The following is a 20,222-nucleotide window of genomic DNA, read 5'->3' as shown; positions in this document are numbered from 1 at the left end:
CCACATGGAAACTGTGCCCATGGACTGGTAAATGTGCCCAGTTTGCTTCTTGTCTTTCTGCACTTGACAGGATCACAACTGGAATACAAAGACTCACTTATCAGGTTTTAATTTCATTCAGTTACTTAATCAGCAAGAATATAAATCACTCCTTCAGTGAAGAATACTTCAGGGGAAAGGAATACAGCAAGGAGTCATGTTTGTTTGGTTGGTTTTCTTCACAGCTTTTCTCTCTTCTCTTGTCACATCTCTACCTTGTGAGTCTCTACTTAAAAAGCAAAGTCAAATGTTCTTTTTACAGTTTAATCTAATCTTTAATGTAGCTGTAGGTTTAACACTGAGGAAAAATTACCAAAGAAACATAATACTTTTTATGAAATATTAAACTTACAATTTATCTTTTAATATGTACTTCAAAGACTATTTGACAGGAATAAATAAATGAGAGCTTCTTGGCAAGAAAAGCTGTGATTTATGAAATATTTTATTCATTCATATTATTAAGTATTTTCTTGAGAATACCACTAACATCTGGAGCTACGCACTCTTATCCAAACATTCTGCTCATACTCAATTAGAAAATTATATCAATAATAATGTAAAATAAATTACCTAGCCTCTCTTCCTGGAGCATAGATTTCCATGTTTGTCAGGGCAACTATGCATACAAACAGCACTGTAGTGTTTTTCATTAAGCCTCCAAGTCAATTAAGCTACGAATTGGAACAATCATTCCTCCTTTGCAAAGTATTGATATTTTTCTTGGCTGCTTTCAGGCCTTTTCACTACTCAAGGAGAGATTTATGTTTGACAATTTCTTTCTGATTAAAATGAATCATAACTCTAGAATTCTAATTTCCTCTTTTCCGAGCAAGAAATTATCAAACAGTTTTAAATTGATATTGAACGTCATCGTGCATGAACACTCATTTTCCAGATATCAAATGGAAAGCTATACTGATCTCTCTTTTTATCTGCTGCCTTTACACACTTTCTCTTCCTTTTTCTGTCTATATAAATGCATGTGTATAAACATTAGATTGCACCAATATAATCAACCATACCCCCTCCATAAAAATTATATTTGATAGACCAGCCAGCCCAATCACATTAAAACTTGTCACAATGCTTTACACAAGGCAATTACCCTTGATTTGCAATATTAGCAAAATTCTGCTGTAGTTTAGAAAGAAAATAACTGGAATACTTCAGGTTGCAAACAAATGTCACTTAACCAAAGTAATTAGCAAGTTTATATGGGTAATCCCCACTCAAATGGCTCAAATTCCCTACAAAACAGCTCTTCAGGCATAAATTGTTACAAACAAAGTTCTCTAGATTTGTCTACAACAGCCAGTTAAGATCAGTTTTCATTTGCTCTTTAAACATAATGGCAGCTAATCTGAAAAAAAAAAATCTTATTTTCTCCAATTATTCCTGCTTTTCTTCTCTAAATCTTAACAATTGGATTTTCCCAAGCCATTTAGCCATCCCATTTTGTCTTTATAAACTTGATTTTCAGCTTTCACCACAAGCAAACTGAAACTGCATTTTTTGCCCAACAACTGATTTCAAAGTACAGCAGGCCCAGAGCAGAGAGGTGTTTCTGCAGACACTCAGTCTGTGGCATTGTCACAAACAGACTCACTAGGGGACCCAGCTGGGTGGTTTTCCTTACTACTGTTATTTTATGCACACTGTACTTTATTTTTAAATGCTGCTTTACACTGGGTTTGATTTGGGTTTGGTTTTTTTTTTGTTGTGGCTTGGCAGAGGTGGTGGTTGGGGTTTTAAAAATTACAGTTTTTTCCATATATATATTCCAGGCTCTATTTAATACAGCCCATCAATTAGGTAATTGTATCAAAATTTGAAATAACAAGTTGTTTTGTTACACACTTTTAATCATTTTCTCTTCTTGCAAAGTATGTGGAACTCTTTTGTATCTACAAAGAATGGAAAAAGAAATTTTCTGTGTGCAACATCTAAACCTTGATTAACAAAGGATACTGTCCCACAGAAAAGTCAGCATAGGGTACACACTGCTTTTGGTAATATACATGTTTTTATAGAAATACCAATTATATTACAACAATTTATAATAAATTTCCATACTGAGGACAGGTAAACACACTAGAACTCCATTTCCAACAATTTGGGGTTTTTTTGTTATAAGAGCATATTTCATGCAAATGAAAAGAGGTTTGGTTTCCTACTCATTTATCAGATTTCTAACCCTCAAATTACTGGAGGAACATTGTATTTAATAGTGCAGCTCAGAGATTCAATCTCAAAGATTTACAAGAAAACATAAAACAAATGGGTAGCACTATTGCTACTGGAAATCCTACCTGAGGACCATGAGCATGAGGCTTGGTGAGGCTGCAACCTAACCAGCTGTATTTTTCTTTAAATTGATTCCAAACTGAAAAGTAAATCAGCTTCCCTGCAATAATTTTGTTTTCCCCAGGAACAGAGGAGACAAAATTCTGTTCATGCTTTGAAGCTCTTTCTAGCAGAGCAGTTGCAGCTACATATTGAGAGCTCATCCCAATCAGATGCAGAGGTTGTTGGTATTTTTTTAAACTCTTTCATTTTTAGGAAAGGATTTTCAATTAACAACTTCCTGTAGTTACACCTATAAGCTAAAAATTAATATTTGACATCCATATTTTAATATTAGAAGCAAATCAGTCAAATTAATCTTTGTCTCTTTGTTTTCAGTAGCTGATTTTGGGGCTGGATTTTGTGTTTGTTTTCCTCAAGACTGCTCACAATTTGATGTAAATTTTAAGCATCTTGTAATTCATCAACTAATTCTCTCCTGGTTACACACTCCAAGTAATTAAAGTTCAGTAATAACTTATTCTTTCTGCTCCAGCACCTGCATTTCATTTGTTTATTTTCCCAGAGTCATAAATCTGAGGGACTGTCAAAGTGCCATAATATTAGTGCAATAATCAAAGTTAATTAGTCCCTCTCAATAAACAACAACAAAGCCATTACAAAGATGCATTGAAGGTTTTCCAGCTACCAGTTTACAGATGAGACTCTTTTTCTGAACAATTAGAATTTGAAAACTGTTAGTAAATAAATGCAGTGTTTCTGAAGTAATTTGACCTTCAATGTTCTTCATTCAATTAACAACTCATTAACTTTGGGTGAGATAATACAGGTATTTAAGACAAGTATTCTGAACTCCCATTGTCTTCAAAGTGGTCAGAGATATGGTTAGGATTAAGAGGGTAATGGGATATTTTTCAAATAAAAGATGTTCACCACTGCCTAATTTTAGTTAGATAACACCCATATAAACAGCCATATTTAGCTGGCCTGTGACTATCAAATTCAAACAGAATATCACCAAATCCAGTTCTATTGAAAGATAACAGACACTGTGCTGGCCTCCGTTGGAATTCTCTTGGAATTCTATGCTATTTAAATATTTTTTTTAATTTAACAAAATTTTTTTTTTTAATTTTAAAAATAAGAGAGTTTTAATGGAATGAAAGCAGTAAGGAAGATATTTTTTCCAACCAGCCCTTTACTGTAAATCATTCATATGATCTGGGCAAGAGAAAAAGGCCTAAATCCAGAGACTGATTCTTCATGAAACTTGTGGTTACAAAAATTAGCAGTATTGAAAGCATCACTCATCTGGAAATACATGTAAATAAGCACCATTTGTTTTGCATTAATAAATATTATAATTATCTTTAGACCACTTATGTGTAAATATTAATACTACTCAGTGCTCTCCCATGTCATCTGGCAGCAGCTGAAATACTTTGAGAGCTCAGGAAATAAAAGCAAAACATTCATCACTAATTTTAGCTGGCAAGAAATAAAAATCCAAGAATCTGATCCATTGGTCTTTTATTCATTTAAGTGTAGAGATGTCACCACATTCTCTCATGGAAGTCAGCAGTCCCAGCAAGCTCAAACAAAAGTAGCCTGCAATCCTTGCTAGCAAATAAATGATTGTGGGAGGAATAAATTAGGACAGCTGAATATATTTTATTTAAGGCCTTAGAAGATCATTTAAAAAACTGGGGATCAGGGAAAGGAAACAAAGAGCAACAAGGCAATAGATGGGACTGAAAAGCTGGTTTGTGTGACAAAAATGGGAGAAAAATGAAAGAAAGTGGGAAGAAGGTAGAAGGAAAAAACCACTGTGACAGCCTGGCAGCAGGGCTGCAGAGCCTGGTGAACTCAGAGAAGGAGAAACAGTCTTGTGTTTGAAAAGTACAAAAATGACCCTCTGAAATCTCTCACTATGGAAAAATTATGGGTGAAACAGTGCCTGTGTCCATCCTCCTTTGGGTCGTCATTCACTTGGGTTCTGCAATGTCCTTTCCTATGAACCAAGCCTCAGTGGTTCTTCCAAACATTTCTTTCCCTCAGCACGTCAAACCTTGCAGTCCAACACACTCACAAGGAATGAAAAAAACCTCTATCACCCCTGCACCAGTGGCTGAGCAGGGCATTACCCAACGAGACAAATGACCTTTTGCTGATTGTGGCATGTGCCCATGACTGTGGCAGTGCCCAGAGGATGCCACCCTGGCGTGCACTCACCCATTCCTCCAGGATGCACTGCACGGCCGCGTCGCCTCGCGCCGGGCTCCTGCAGGCCAGGATGACGCACGCCCCATGCAGGGCCAGGGACTTGGCAGTTTCAAAACCTAGGATAAAACATGGTCCTAGTCACAAACACATCCCAGGAGCAGCACAGAGCTAGGAAATTACCTGAAAACAGGAGCCACATATTTCAGTGCAGTTAGGCCACCTGCAGTCTGGTGACCTGAGAGTCACCTGGACTCTGCTTTTAACAGCACACATGAAAAACACAGACACCTCAGTTTGATCAGGTCTTCTGGACAATAATTGTATTCTTTTGTGCAAAACAGGTTTGGCATCTTCAAAAAACAGACTCAACTTCTCAGCCTACCAGCGCTCTCAGCTGCTGGAAGGGCAGGATTGGATGTGCTCCTTCCTTGTCTGACTGTGAACAATGTGCCACACAGAGAGACTGCACAGCCACTGAGCCTGGCAACTTCATCTGGAAGTGCCAGAGCATCCAACACAGCTCAGGGCTCTTTAGATGCACAGTTGGCCTCAGAGTCATCAATCTGAGCACTACCTGTGGCAGGGGGAACAAAACGTTGTTTCACTGTTCAATTCACTAATGAAAAGCTGCATAGAAGTTGGTCCAAAGTAAACTTCATTAAATGGGAAAAAATCAGTGAGAATTTAGAACAGGAGATGAGGACTTTTGGGGAGAGCAGAACGCCCATGAAGTGCAGAGAACTGAGCCAGAACCTGGGTTTCTACCAGGAGTGAGCTACTACATATTTGTGATGCAGTTAATGGTATCACTGGGTGTCCATCTCCATGGAGAACTGTGCCAATGACAGGAATTGCCTTCTAGCTGAAAGAGGCATAACACAGTTTAATGAGCTCAATTAGAAAAGCCTAAACTATGAAAGAAAGAATCAAACTGAAATGCCCAACAATCTGAGTATGTGAAGAATTCAAAGAGAAGAGGCATTTGTTTTAGCTTTATGACATTTAAAGCATGTTCATGATTTCCTGTTCAAAACTGTTTACCAAAAAGCCTACGAAGATGGGCTGTCTCGCTTCCAAAACACCCTGGAGCAACAAAATCCAGTTACAGCACAAAACATAGCTTACATTATAGAAACAACAGACACCAAGACAAATTTATACAATTTTCTGCAATTACATACTTACGGTATTTAAGTCCAAGCAATTTTGCTGTATCTCCTTTAAAGCCATTCACTGCACCAAGCAACTTTAATTACCTGGATAATTCATTGCATGCACATGAATTCAGCTACAGCATATGCAAAGATTTCCCTTGCTCCTAATTCCAGTTTAAGCATATTTAACTAGAATTTTTCATGTAACTAATGTAAGATGTACCATTAGCTAGCTGTTATGCTTCTTGTTTTGCACAAGAATACTTATTTTGACTAGCTGACTGTATTATTAAAAACTAGTTGGAATGCCTGGGAATAGTTTTGCTATTGTTAAACAAAGATTGAGAGCTGGTGGCCAGATTAATTAGCAAAGCATGATGATGTTTTGCTAACTCTACCCCATGTCACACTGTGCAAAATAATCAACTGTGCAAAATAATACATTCCATGCCATTCTCCCCTGTAGTTAATAACTTCATACTCATTATAAACTAAGTAAGTTACATGCTGTGAGTTTAGTTCATTTTATGCCATCCCGACTCTTCCCTGCAAATGTGGAGAGCAGTGTTAAGCACTTCTCTTTAGGATGTCCTTGCTCTTCTCTGAGCTTCAAAGAATGATTCTTCACCCTTAGGCAAACATGTTCTGATCTTTACATGAAACCATGTGCTAAAAAACCTCCACTTGAATGTTGTCACAGGTGAAGTGCTGACATGTCTCCCCATCAGACATATTTTAAAGTAATTCACAAACACTCCTGCACTTAATTTAGGACAGATACACATGCAACTTCTAACTGGAACACCTGAAGGAGGAGTTTGGAAGCACCTCAGTATCCAAGTCTTTTTACAGCTTTAGCTCTCTGGTTCTTCTGCAACAATTAATGCTTTTTTGTTCCCCCTTAGTATCAAAAAGCTTAGACAGGTAAAGTTTCCCTTTTCCCTTACCTTCCAGCAGGCTGGAAAACATCTCCTGTCAGATTCACTGTGTTAAACTAAGTATGTTCTTCAGCAAAATGCAGCTATATTTTCAATATACAGTAAATTTTAAAACCTCAGGCTAACACATGGATTGAGTGAAGTACAAAACTATTTAAACTCTATCAATAAAAATCTTATCTCTCTATAAAAACTACCAATGAATCACAATCCACACTGAATGTGGTTTCATACACCAAAGTTAAACCACAAAGATCATAAACACCCAAACAGTAAAACCTTGAAAAAAATCACAGCAGGGTTACATAGAAAGAGAAGCCTAAATAAGTATGTAAGGGACATGCACAATTAAGGAACCAGAGCAACCTTAATGCTTAATTACAAAAAACCTAAATTACAAAAGTAACTCTGTGGACTTCAAAAGAAGTAAAGATTGTCTTAACACTTCACTTAATCTGACATTGTCACCACTTAGGGACACAGCACCTTCACAGTGAGGGGACACTAACAGCAAGGACATTGGTTTCTTCTCCAAGAAATAAGCTATATTCTCCAGGGGTGAATCTTCCCTGTACCACAGCACCAGGCCATTGCAGAGCTACTTAACACAGGTAAAAGAGACAGCACAAGTTATACACTAGTTGTGGGGGTTTTAAAAGTAGGGAAAAGTACACTAGAAAAACAGCACAGAATTACAGACTTGTGCATCAAGGTCAACCAATTACAAGGAATAAAAGAGACTCTTCCCAAATGTGACAGGAGAGTAACATACTTAACTAACATCCACTTTGGAACAGTAATCACTGCATTGTATGAGTATTTAAATAAACTATTTTGAGCAAATGTTTTATAAAACTAATTTCAAGCAATTGCCCTGGAAATCTCAAGTTTGTGCTGAGATCAACTACTCTTGCTGCTGGTGCTGTGGCTGAACGAGCTCTAATCCGACACTCAGAAGTGAAAATCCTCTTTAAGAATAAGACATACATGGGGATAAACATTATGGCACAGTTCTACATCACCAGCTAACCTAAAGGACTGGAAGCAGAACTAACAAGAGAGCTACAAGCACATGGGATTTGCTAGAGACATTTAAAACCCTTCAGCCCCTTCCTTAGAGTATTCGTTCATAAAAACTCAGAAATTAGCACTCAATTTCATTCTTCATCTTCTACCCTGATTGTTCAATACTCTCACATTCCTGGCTATCTGCAGTGACTGCTGCCACTAAATTTTGGTGCAGATTTTCAGCTAATGGTGTCAATTAAGAAGCAGTTAGCATCGCTCAATTAATGCCAGCTACACTGTGTCAACACACACCAGATGAGAACAGGGCTCTGTCCAATGGTGCAACCTCCTCTATAAAACACAGAAAAGGATTCACTGAGTGGAAAAGTATTTCAGCTATTTCTTGTTTAAACAGAGAGCATACAGTCCATCAATCAGGAGGGACATTTTGTAAAGAATTTGCACCAGGCCATCACATGCTTTAAAACATTCCTTTATTTCAAATATAAGGAGGTTTGAATACACAAGAAAAACTCAGAAACATTTTAGACAATAGCAAGTTTTCTTCAGCTTCTCTGCCTTTGCCCAAATACTCCGGGATACCTTGGAGCTGTCCTTTACAACAATTTGGAACACAATGATGTCATTTTTCTTTGAACAGCTCAGTGTAAAAGCCTACAGGGTTTGCTTACAACAAACAGTCTTGAAAACTCAAAATAGACTCTCATCCCAACTGCTGCATCTCAGCAAACAGACTGTTTTCTGATTTTGGGAACTCAAGAGAAGTATATATAAACAAAAAAGAAACTTGTGTCCTAGAAATCACTTAGATTTCTTCAAATCTGGAAGACCTAAACAGCAGTGAGAGTGGATCAGTCCATCTTACTCAACACTTCTTCAGAACAGGAGTAAAGATGATTCAAATGTGCTACAAACAAAGTGATAAAGAATTCTTTTCAGGCTGAAATACTGCAACACTGAGGTGTGATTTAGAGAAGAATCTCCTGCAGCCAGGATCACTGCTGCCTGTGCTGGTGGATCCAGAGTGCAACATCCAACACAGCTCACACAGGCACATGCAGAACATCACATCCTTGACAAACTCACACCTTTCACAGCCAAAAAAGCACCACACATTCCACATCAGGATTGCTTGGCCTCATCCACTCTGCTTCAGTATAGATATTTAGGATAAAATCTTAAAATTCAACTTGCTCCAAATGCAAGTTTTCAAGCAACTAAAGCACTAAGATATTTTAAGAGACTCAATTTAAAACAAGCAATTCCCATGGAATACTAATGCTGCCTTTGTTCCCATGTGTTTACAGGCACATGGCAATGACACATACTGATATTTTTCATAGCAAAGTGTGATTTTATATGGAAGATACATCCTGCCTCTCCCTTTGTGTGTAAATTGGACAAACGTGTTTTTCTTGGAGTCACGAAGCACAGAAAAAGCCAACACAAACGAAGCAGGATGAGTAATGCACTGGTTCTGTTTTCCATCTAACCAACTATGCACTCCTTACACTTTTTTGCAATATCCTGGGTAAGGCCAAGTTATTCTTAACAGTAAATGCACTGCTTTTGTCACTGACAAAACCCCAAAATATCTTGTTTCCTCTGAAGGGAGCACGCCACTAAACAAGCATTTTAAAACACCCTTAAATTAATGTGATTATAAATATCTGTTGCTGTAAAAAATTTAAAATGCATCATTTGAGGGTAAGAAAGCTGAATTTGTGACTGATGATGCTGCAAGCAAGCAGGAACCCAGCACAGGGACCATGTCAGGCACATACATCACAAATGTGCTGCAACTGAGAGCCATGGGGCTGCAACCAGGCCTGGAATCTGCTCCAGCTCACTGCCCAAAGACATCCACCAACCCAACCCTACAATGTCCTCACACCAGACACGAAGGGAGCTGGGATTTGAGTCCTTTGAGCTGTTTCCCCCAACCCTGATCCGTATCTCAGCTACCCAAAGGTGCCACAGCAGATCCCAACACGCGCTGCTGACCCTTCATGGCACAGAGGAGCCACTTCCCAACAGAAACACTGGAATAACAGCCAGGGGCTCCAGCCTGGAATGAGCCCTGGAGTGGGAATGCACACGTTAAATCCAGAGCCAAGCTACCTCTCACGTCCCAAGGTAAGACCTTGTTGTGTCAAGGCAATTCCCACCAACCCCTAAAGTACAAGGAGATACTGCTCATACTAGCTGGTTTTCAGCTGGGTTAGATTGCCTTAAAACAGCCTAAAGGAAACATAAAAGGAGACAAAACCAAAACTGAAATTTTACACTAAACTGCAGAGATCATCCCCATCAAGATTCTTTTCCACTTCCCAAGTCATCTAAATGCAAACAGGTCCTGTAACATGCCTGAATAAAGGAACAGTGGCCAGGGATTCATCTGAAGGGAAGAAAAGGAGAATCAGAGATAAGAAGTGAATTTTCTATCAAATCCAAGTTCTATCTTTCATACCTACTCCTTGCTTCAGATGCACATCAATGACCAAAAATCACAGTCAAATAGTTCAGATTTGCATCTTCCATTTCAACCAATCCCAAAGCTCTGTTTAGAAAAAATACACTCCTTTAAAAGGGGGTAAAAAAAACCCTCCCAGCCTTCATGTTTCATCTTCATCTTGCATTTCTTTATCTATTACAAGATCATGCTCCTACCAAATCCCAACCAATTTCTACTGAATATTTTTAAAGTGTATTGTATAAGCCCAGTGGCCATCACATCTGGAACTAGGGACTATTCTGTTTGAACTTTTTATTCTCAGTGTTTCTTCAAGCATAGAATAAATTCATGTTTTCTTTTGATTGTCTTTAAAAATGAGAGTGTGGCTTCCTGCAAGCCAAGGTAGCCAGTTTTCCTAAAACAAATCAATTACTGGATTAAAAAAAAAAATCCAAATTTAGCATTTGGCTACATCATTTAATGTTTACAGGGAATTTATTAAAGAGTTTATTTTTCTGTTTGTATACCATATTTTTCCTTTGCAACAGGTAAAATATCATGAAGGCAGACAGGTATCTGAATATGACACAACTCAACACAACTTCACATTTTCTAAACAGAAACAACCTTTCCACTTGAAAGTGTATTTAAATGTATTATTACCAAGTCAAGTCAAATAGAGTTACACACATTTTAAAAGAAACCTGGAATAGCACTTTGTCTCAAAATAAGCAGAACGTATTTTAGTGTGACTCATATTCTTTATTTTAGTAAAAACTCTAAATTATTCAGAATTATAAATGCTTATATTCATAAGGGATAAAAAATATTTTGTTAGACTGTAGCTATGTTAAAACACTACTTCTATTTTTACTGCAAAATAAACACTTCCAAATTAAACATTTAACTGAAATCTGGAGTAGCAGAAAACAATAGATCTGCCCATAATGTAAGTCAACATCAAACCAGCATCTTGATGAAACCTGGATCAGGTCTGAGCAGTCAAATTTGCTGTGACAATTAGGGCACTCCATGTCTCACCATTAACTATTCCTGAAGGCTTGGCAGCTGTGGGATAAATGACCAGTTCCTTTGTTTATTTGCTTAAATAAAGCCAGTCTACTTATAAATACCAGTACTTGAATACATTATTAAGGAAATAAATAACATTTCTGTGCATGCTGCTGTTAATCAGATTTTTTTTTTTTAAGTTCCAAATTCAGAGAAATAGGGTTGACAAACTTCTCTAAAGCTGCTCTTTGCAGCAGCAGCTTTTGGCAACACAAGAGTTTTTCCCACCAAAGCAAAAATGGAGAAAAAAAGGCAGAAATTTTCTAGTTTCTTTTCAAGTACACTTCTGTTCCTCTGTTAGCCAACACCATCATAGGTTTCTGTACTGCTGAGCTGAGCCCTAATTAAACATAATAAAAAAATTAGTTGCATGTTTTGAATCTCCTTTTGGCAAGTACAACAGTGCAATGTTAATAAAAGAAGTAAATTCAATAAAGAGGAATACTTCATCCAAGGCAGAATAATTAAAAGACATACTGTGCTGTCAGCTAAAGTGCTAGATCCTCCTAGCTTTAATCTCAAAGTCATTTCATGAGAAATGTTCACAGTTATGTAAAGATACAGAGAAAGTGCTACAACATAAACTGGACCAATTTTTTTCTTAAAACAAACTTGATATTTATTTATATCAGTTACACAAACAGTGAAAGATTTTAAAACACACACTAGACATTTTACAGATAAATAATAAAACAAGGTTCTGTCCTAAAAAGCTCACAGTTCGGCTTACAAAAAAAAAAAAGAGAGATCTATGGGAACCAAACACACAGAGCCAGGTCCTGTTCTAAGGAGCTCACATTTTGTGTCAGGGGAAAGGAACAGACTGAAAATTAAAACAACACTACCTGATTTCTGGCAGTCTCCACCCACCTCTGTCTTTGGGCCATAGGAGACAGGACAATTTGGTTTGGCAGCAAAGGAAGAGTTTAATAAAAGAGTCATTTGAGGGTCCTGCAGAAAGACCTGAGTACAGGAAAGATGCATTCACTGGTCTCTAGTTCAAACCTGGCAAACCTTTGGGTGTGCTTTAAACTACGAAGGGAAGAGGGAGGTGGGAAGCTGTTATGTAACTCAAATGATCCATCATGTGCTTCCAACACACAAAGTAAGGCAGGAGATGGAGTTCTGAAACAAAAGATGGAGAATAAGAACAGTATTAACAAAAAGTGTCTGTACACAAAAGCAAGGAGAATGGATAACAAGCAAGAATTAGAAATCAATTGCAATGTAAGGCCATGGGCAAAAAAAAAAAAAAACAAACCACAATTGAAGACCTCTTTGCCACACCTTCAAGAAGTGCATGAAAACATGTCATGCACCTTCCCACACCAAAATTAATTTGTGTCTTTTTAGGAGACATTTAAGGTCTATCTGCTCACAGCTGGAACACCAGCAGCCCACCCAAGAGCTCAGTGACAACCATCCTCTACAGCAAAGGACCAGTAACAATTACACATTCCAGACCAAGTTTTTTCCTCTCTTATTCTATCATGAAGCCTCTCTCTGCCTTACATTCCAGGTGCACAACTTTTTGTTTTGCCAGAGATGAGTGTTTGAAGTGCCAGATGCAAAGAGCAGAACCAAGAAGTCTCAGGCTCCATTCCCTGGACCACAGACTCAATTCAGGAACAGACACAGAGAGACACCTCACAGATCACAATCTCCATTCACTCACAATGCCAAAAGTGTGCTGCCAAATAGGTCATGCATGTTTTTATGCACTCCTCTTTGCTTAGCAAGGCACAAAATAATCCAATTTTACCTTCAAAATTAAAAATCTTTAAGCAAGAATAAGTTTATACCTCTCAGCATCTGCTCACAGCTGGACACAGACCCAAACAAATAAGGCTTTCTTAACAAAAGCTTTCTTTTTTAGTTGCTGTATTTTCTACTCTTAATATATCTTAATTACTCTCTGCTGAAGAATCAGAATAGCATTTAGAGAAATATATATTTAATCTTGTGACAGAACAATGCAACTCCCACTTTAAACTGGAATAATCTGTAAATGTGGGTAATTTATTGCATCCATACACTGCTCCATAAGTAAAATAAGGCTATTAACACATTTTTCAAAATCTTCAGTAGCACAATCAATGTCTACAATGTACAAATGTACAGAAGCAAGGCATGCTGTTCATGCCTGCCAGGGGCAGGAGAGGAACACACCCAGAATCTCTGAATTTCCTGAAGCACTGAATACATGTGAGAGTGTGTCCTTCAATTTGGCTGTGATACAGGAGAATTAGCAAACCTCCTCACAAACTTTTAAACTGTAACTTTCTGCACAAAGGAAGCATTTTGACTAATTACCACAAGAGGAGAATGCCTCAGAAGTTTTATGATTTTGATTTTCATATAAAAAATAAAGGAAATGCAATTAAAGAATGTATCGTGTTAAAGCTGCTTGGATAAAGAATAAATAATGAGGAGGCACCAAATGCACCTTCTGCAAAGATAACAGAACCTGGGAAAAAGATGAAAAAATTCCAAGCAACATTCATTGTTTGGAGCCTTGAGTGACAATGAGTAAGATTTCAATAAATACATCCAGAACTGAACTGTGACACCTCCTTTCTCACACATATTATTTCTACCAAGGAAGTATAACAACAATCAGAATAGCTAACTTCACTAGGATCTTTAACACAAAGAAGACATTAACTATGAATAGGAACTCAGGAACAGTGACTAAGGTAACTCTCATAAATGGAAGGAGAGGAAATAAAATGTACTACTATGAAACAATTCAGATTTGAAGACAGACTGTAGGGAGTTTTCTGAAGAAACAGATGAAGAACTGAAATCCACAGTGTAGAAGTACAGCAAGAAATCAAAACCAGCTGGATGTTACAGGAACAAAAATACTGAGGTTATGTAGCTGAACATACAGCTACAGAGATCTCACATATTAAAATGACAAACCAACAGAATAAATGGAAAAAGGAGAGGAAAAAAATATCCACAGAAGAAAAATAAAAACAAGAGAAAGGCTTATGAGTGTAACATGTGACCTAAAAACTGCAAATACCATTAACTAATTTTAAAAAGGAAGACAAAGGTACTTTTGTTTTTGATGGTCTTCCCTTGAGGACTCCTGAAAGAATGTGACACTTGACAAATTTATTTTCATAAATCACACACTGTCTTCTTTAAAAATACCTATGTATTGTAGACTTTAGGATGAGTGTAAGATCAGCTCCATTCTCACTGTACTGTTTTTATTCTCTAATTCAGACAAAATTCTGACATCACAAATTCTGAAGATCAAACTCCTTTTAATCAGGTCAGGATTTTGATCTTTGTCTTCCCAGGTTTTTACCTGTCTCATTTCACTTCCTTCTTGGTAGGGATTTACTGTTTCACACCTGAGTTTCAAGACCTTGTAACACCTTGACACAACCAAGCATGAGAAGCATAAAAAGGACACAGGATACTGAAATCCTTCCTTCCTGTGCATCTACCTAGCATAGATGTAGTCACTAAAAATGTTCTGCTAGTAAGACAAGAATATCACATTAATGTACATCTACAGACTATAACCAGAATTGTCAGCACCGAGAAAAGCCCCTACATGTTTCAGAAGATCCTGTCATTAGAAAATAAAATGCATTTAGCAACCTCTTCCCTCTCCAGCATCTAGCATGCATTCCTAAATAATACAAATGTACATGTATCTATTCAAACACTTCTTGAAGCACAATGAGTTTTCAAAGCATGAAGACACAAAATGATGCAAAGAGTAATCTCAATGTTGCAGCAAGACAAACTGAATCATGCAAAAGGTCTTTTCACCTCTGGACTATGAAGTATGCCTAAAATAATACAAAAAACCTTTGTGAAATTCAGTATTTCAAAAGACAGAAAAGCAATCAAGTTGAAAAGTCTTTCTAGCTCTTGGTAAGAAGGAAGTATCACCTAGGAAGGCTCCCTGCTCTACAAATGTTATTTCTCTGTAAAAGGAATACCTGAAAGTACAACACAGGCCCACAGCTCAATCCCACCCTTTGTGAAAATATTCCCTTACAAGCAGTAATCATTATTGAACCTTTTAGCCCAGATGTAATTTCTTACATGTTACAACAAGTTTCACATGCACTGTGAATTTCAGCCAAGGTTGATGAAGTTCAATAACTTGGCTAACCAACCATGTGTACTACTCATTACACAAGTAATAAATAGATTCATCAAAATGGACATGAAAAAGCAGTATGAACATCTGACACCATTTTCAGCTTACTCAATAAGAAATATAAATTACAGGATGTCCAAGGGGACCTCTTAATATTTACAGTATGTAACAAGTAAGCAGTTGGAGCCTTATGTAAAGCAGAGCAATATTAATATTCCACAATATTAAGCCACAGTTAAAACAGAGTGATGGCACTCATGGAAAGCTCACTATTACCTGCCATAAATTTTAAGAATACAGTTCTGTAAGCTAAAGAGAACCCTCTTCTATTAATCCAATTTTGAAAATAAAAGCTATTAGTGGATTTTTATTTGTTCAAAGTAGATCAGTACTAATCCCTGACTGACAGCTACAAACACCCCACAACAGAAGGAGTTAAAAGTTCCACCCCAGAGGCACACTGCCCTCCATAAATTGTGTTTTTCTACATCAGTTACCCCAATAGTCTACTCCAGCCAAAAATACACTTCCTGCAAGACCCAGGCTCTCCTGGGAAAGCACTGTACTCCCATTCCCCAAAAAAACTGGTACAACAAAATTCATGCCTGCTACAAATGTCTGGACTTCCACAAAGGAAATGCCTGGGGGAAAAAATAGCTAAGTGTAAGTTTAAGTAAGAAGCAAAAAACAGAACTTCTACACAGGCACCAACATTTTCATGGTAGTACTACTCATGGGGTGTAAGATAATTGATGATACATGGAGCCAAAGATTCACCAAAAAAAAAAAAAAAATCAAAATATGCATCAAGGAACAGCTCTTCCATGCTTTTAAAAGCCAAATAAATACAAAAAAAAAACCCATGAAGTACAATACATGAAAACATTCTCAGGGACAGCTAGGACTTGGCCAAAAAAAATAATCCCAGGTTAGATATTGCTGATTTTTCTGTCTGCCTCACAATAAGCTCTGAGCCCAAACCTCCACCAATAAGCACCACCCCAGTTCCCCACAGGTGCAACCCTTGCAGCATGGAAACCTCCAGCCATGCAGAGGCTGCAGCAGCTCCTTCACCACAACTCCTGCTCTGTACTGAGATGCATCCCCTTAGCAAAACCCAGCACTCCCTTCTCTGTGCACCCCTGAGCTACGTCACAACCATGCACAGAAATTCGTTATAAAAACAGGCAAAAGTTGAATTAAGCCACAGGATTTCACACATTTATGAACATGAATTTGGTTCAGACAACAAACTCTTCTCACTAAGCTGGGGAAAAGGGGGGAAAAGACCATTCAAGAGGCATTGTCACAAGTTTGCTGCCCCAGCTCACATCCCTTGTTCTGCTCTTATAGAAACAGGATGCAAATAATAATTACTAGAAAGCAAAGACCTTCCTCTTTTTTCACCATAATAAGCCATTTAAATAAGTTTACACTAAGAAATCTTAAAATCATCATATGAATAGAATTGAGAAAAATAACAATATGGACCAACAGCAGACAGATGTATTTTCTCTGAGAGGTTTTCCTCTTCCCAAAACAAACTGTGCAGCAAAAAAAAAGCTGACTTTTTCAAGGCTGACAAAGTTCAGGTGTTCCAGCACATGAGAAATTCCAAAACCATACAAGAAATCATAAAGTGAACATATTTAAGACAGTCAGACTAACATTAATAAAATCAAGCACCCAGTGACATGTAAAGGGCCTGTTTAATTCCTCCCATATGATCAGAGTTTGACTTAAATGAGTAAAACAGAAAAACTGTTATCATTTATAGAAGTTAAATGGCCAGACATTGAAAACAATTTCTTCTATCATAAAGTAGATGTTTAATTGAGATAGATTATAAGCACATTTCCCAACCTTTTGCACCAGTATGACACAAGTTGCTAACACTGAAGTTGGGTACAAGAAATAAAAACTATGGTAACTTCTTACACCAAATGTATATACACACCAAAATCTTACTGGAGCAGGGACTCATCTTTTAAGCACTAATTTAGCAACTAATCCACAGTTTCTCTCCTGGCTAAGGCTTCTCCATTGCACAGAAATAAAAGTGCCAGAAAAAAGTAAAAAAGAATTCCAACAAAACCCTAAACAAGCCACATTGTGGCTGGAGCTTCTGGATTTTCTTCAGCCTCTGAAAAAAGAAAATCTGGTTGTTTTGGGCATCCCTCACAAAAGCAAGGCTTCTTTTGACTTTCATCTAGCAGAAAAATCAGAATCCCAGTTTGAGCAGCTGCTTGGCTGTGAATATCAATACATTTTTGTGATAAAATCTTGGTAAAGCATTAAGAAACAACCTGCTTTGTGGAATCTGCCTGAGTGGACAGAACAGACCCATTTTGCCCTTCCATTATATTCTGCAACACCACTTGCACTTCACCACTCAGACACACTCCAGTCACTGGGTTAGATCAAGTGCACCTGACACAGAAACCAGATCCCATCATGGTCCCATGGTCATACATGATCCTTAAAAACAGACAGCAATTTCTGTATAACTCAGAAAATCATACTAGCTACACAACTGGCTCTCTGATACACTTTATAAAAAATACTTGAACTTGGTTTTAGTATCATTTAAGATTGCTTACACATACAGTTGAAAATACCACACCTCTGTGCAAAATTAAACCTAGAGGAACTGCTGACACACTTTTATAAATTTACAATTCTTGCCCTAATAATTAAGAACACAAACAACAGAATTACAAGTATTTCAAGTAGGAGTATTTCTTAAGAACAGCAGTAAGCTTTTGTTCAGTATTTTCAAAGAGCAACACAGACCTCTACTGGCAACACTGGGGAGCAGGAATCAGCTCATACCAGCAGCAAGCTGGGGAAGGTCTTTCTCTATAAACTCATGTTGAGACCTTCAAACATAAAAACAACACTCAAAACTGCACACACCTTCAATTCCTCCCAGTGGAATAAATCTTACCGACCAACTGACAATTTACACTATTCATGTTTAAGTGTACAGAGAATATATTTTTAAAACCAGACTGACAGCACAAGACTGAGCTGTTCAGTAAGTCTGTCCTACTTTTTATTACACCAGCTTTATTGGGACCAAAAGATACCTCAACTTTCTAATGTGATATTCAGACTAAAATTTTGATTGAGCTTGAAAAGTAGATGGGAAAATGCTACCATCTTATTGCAGGGGTTCCATGCTGTTGTCTCCTTATCACAAAAGTTTCATGCCTTCTTGGTGTTTCTCGTGGGCAGCTCCTCAGAGCACTGACTCTTTCTTCTTCACAAAGCAGCCACTGACTCCAGCTCCCTTTTTCTCACCCAGCCACCCCACTCTTGTATAGCACTCTTCTTCTCATGGGGTACAGCTGTAGCCTGTAAAGTCAGGCCTGTTCCTAATATTTGATAATTGGCCCAGCTGCAACTCCTTAGGGGTAAGAATACTTTCTACACTATATTTTCTTATATTCTATCCCCTACAAGCAAAGAAACCCTAAAGAATACTTGGACTGCACTGTCAGAAGAAAAAGCTTCAAAAATAAAAAAGAAAATATTTCACTAATAACTCTTGAGCTGCTAGGACCTCTTCGTATTGTAAGAACAGAATCATTTGTTAACCTTTTCCAAGCTGCTAATCAAAAATTAAGTGTTTATGAATGCAATTTTTAGCAGTTTTCGCCCCTCACACTTTGCAGAGCAATTTTAAGGATTAAGTTAAGAAAGTGGGTGTATAATCTAGGAAATTCTTACAGACCACTTCCCTAATCAGAAATGAAAAGAGCCAGCACAGGACAGACAGTGTCCCTATTTACAGACAAGTTAATGGCAATGAGGCAACGTGTGACACCACTAAAACCCTAAAACTGCTGAAGGCATCCAAAGTATTCCCTCAGAAACTAAACAAGTATCTCTGTTTTTCACAAGTTGAGGAGATTTTTCAAATCTAAGGGAAAAAAGTGCTCCTGACAAGCAAGATAGAAGTCCCTGTATTAGATTCACAAATAAAGTGAATTAAGATATCATTCCATCTTTGCTGAGCTGTTTTTAACATTGCTATCTTAAAGCAGAGTATATGGATGAATAAAAACATCACTTATGTGTCCATCCATCTTTCAAGGGATTCTCAGCATTTCCCAAACTTTATCTTGAGCATCCAGCAATGCAGTAATTGAAAATGCATTTTTCTGACTGCAGTCTACCAAATTACAACTTGATCTTTGTTCTATGCATCCTGAAATGAAACATTTCTCAACAAATGGACAGACACCATAGCTAGTTATTTTCAAATATACCACTGAAACTCATTTGGACAACAATCAAAGGGCTCAGTTGTTTTTTTCCTTCATTATTGAGTACAAATGCTCAACAAGTGATACACTATTTTTATCTCTCTTTCTACTTCATGGAGAACATTTCCCTCAAATTATTTACGCTTACCTCTACAAGAAAACATTTTGCTGTTCTGAAATCACAGGAATTGTTTACTCCTCAAAATAATCAGGGAGGAAACTATTACCTCCAACAGACACAGAAAATTCAAAAGGAATATCTACCACACCAAGTGGAGCACAGCAGTGAAATCCTAAACCAACTGCAAAAATAAGCTCCAAAACTGGTAAGAGTCCCTTTGAACCAGCTAATGAATCCATGCTCCATGGGAAATGGTAGGAAACATCAGACACTGCATAGGACTAAACAGCACTAAATGCAATGTGTGATAAGCAAGAGTTTTGAGTTCTACAGGTCCTAACACCATCTGGATCACAAATTTGCTACCTTCAAATTTATGGACTCTATGTCAAAGCAAAAAATATTTCAAGCGAGGATATGATTGATTACTTGTGACCAATGCACATTATAAACTAAGGGAGAAACATGGAAAAAAAATTTTT

The 20,222-nt window shown here is 37.5% G+C and overlaps 1 protein-coding gene across 1 annotated transcript in view; it reads right to left on the bottom strand.

Moving 5' to 3' along the window:
* The window catches only part of WWOX (WW domain containing oxidoreductase), a 475,156-nt gene that overhangs the window by 449,173 nt on the left and 5,761 nt on the right, over nucleotides 1-20,222 (bottom strand). The window contains exon 5 of the mRNA XM_054641000.2: nucleotides 4,579-4,685. Coding sequence (XP_054496975.2) covers nucleotides 4,579-4,685 — 107 coding nt within the window. The remainder of the gene's footprint in view (nucleotides 1-4,578; nucleotides 4,686-20,222) is intronic.

This window comes from Agelaius phoeniceus, chromosome 12 (assembly GCF_051311805.1).
Source record: "Agelaius phoeniceus isolate bAgePho1 chromosome 12, bAgePho1.hap1, whole genome shotgun sequence".
Lineage (NCBI taxonomy): Eukaryota > Metazoa > Chordata > Aves > Passeriformes > Icteridae > Agelaius > Agelaius phoeniceus.
This window is presented reverse-complemented; position numbering and strand designations above follow the sequence as displayed.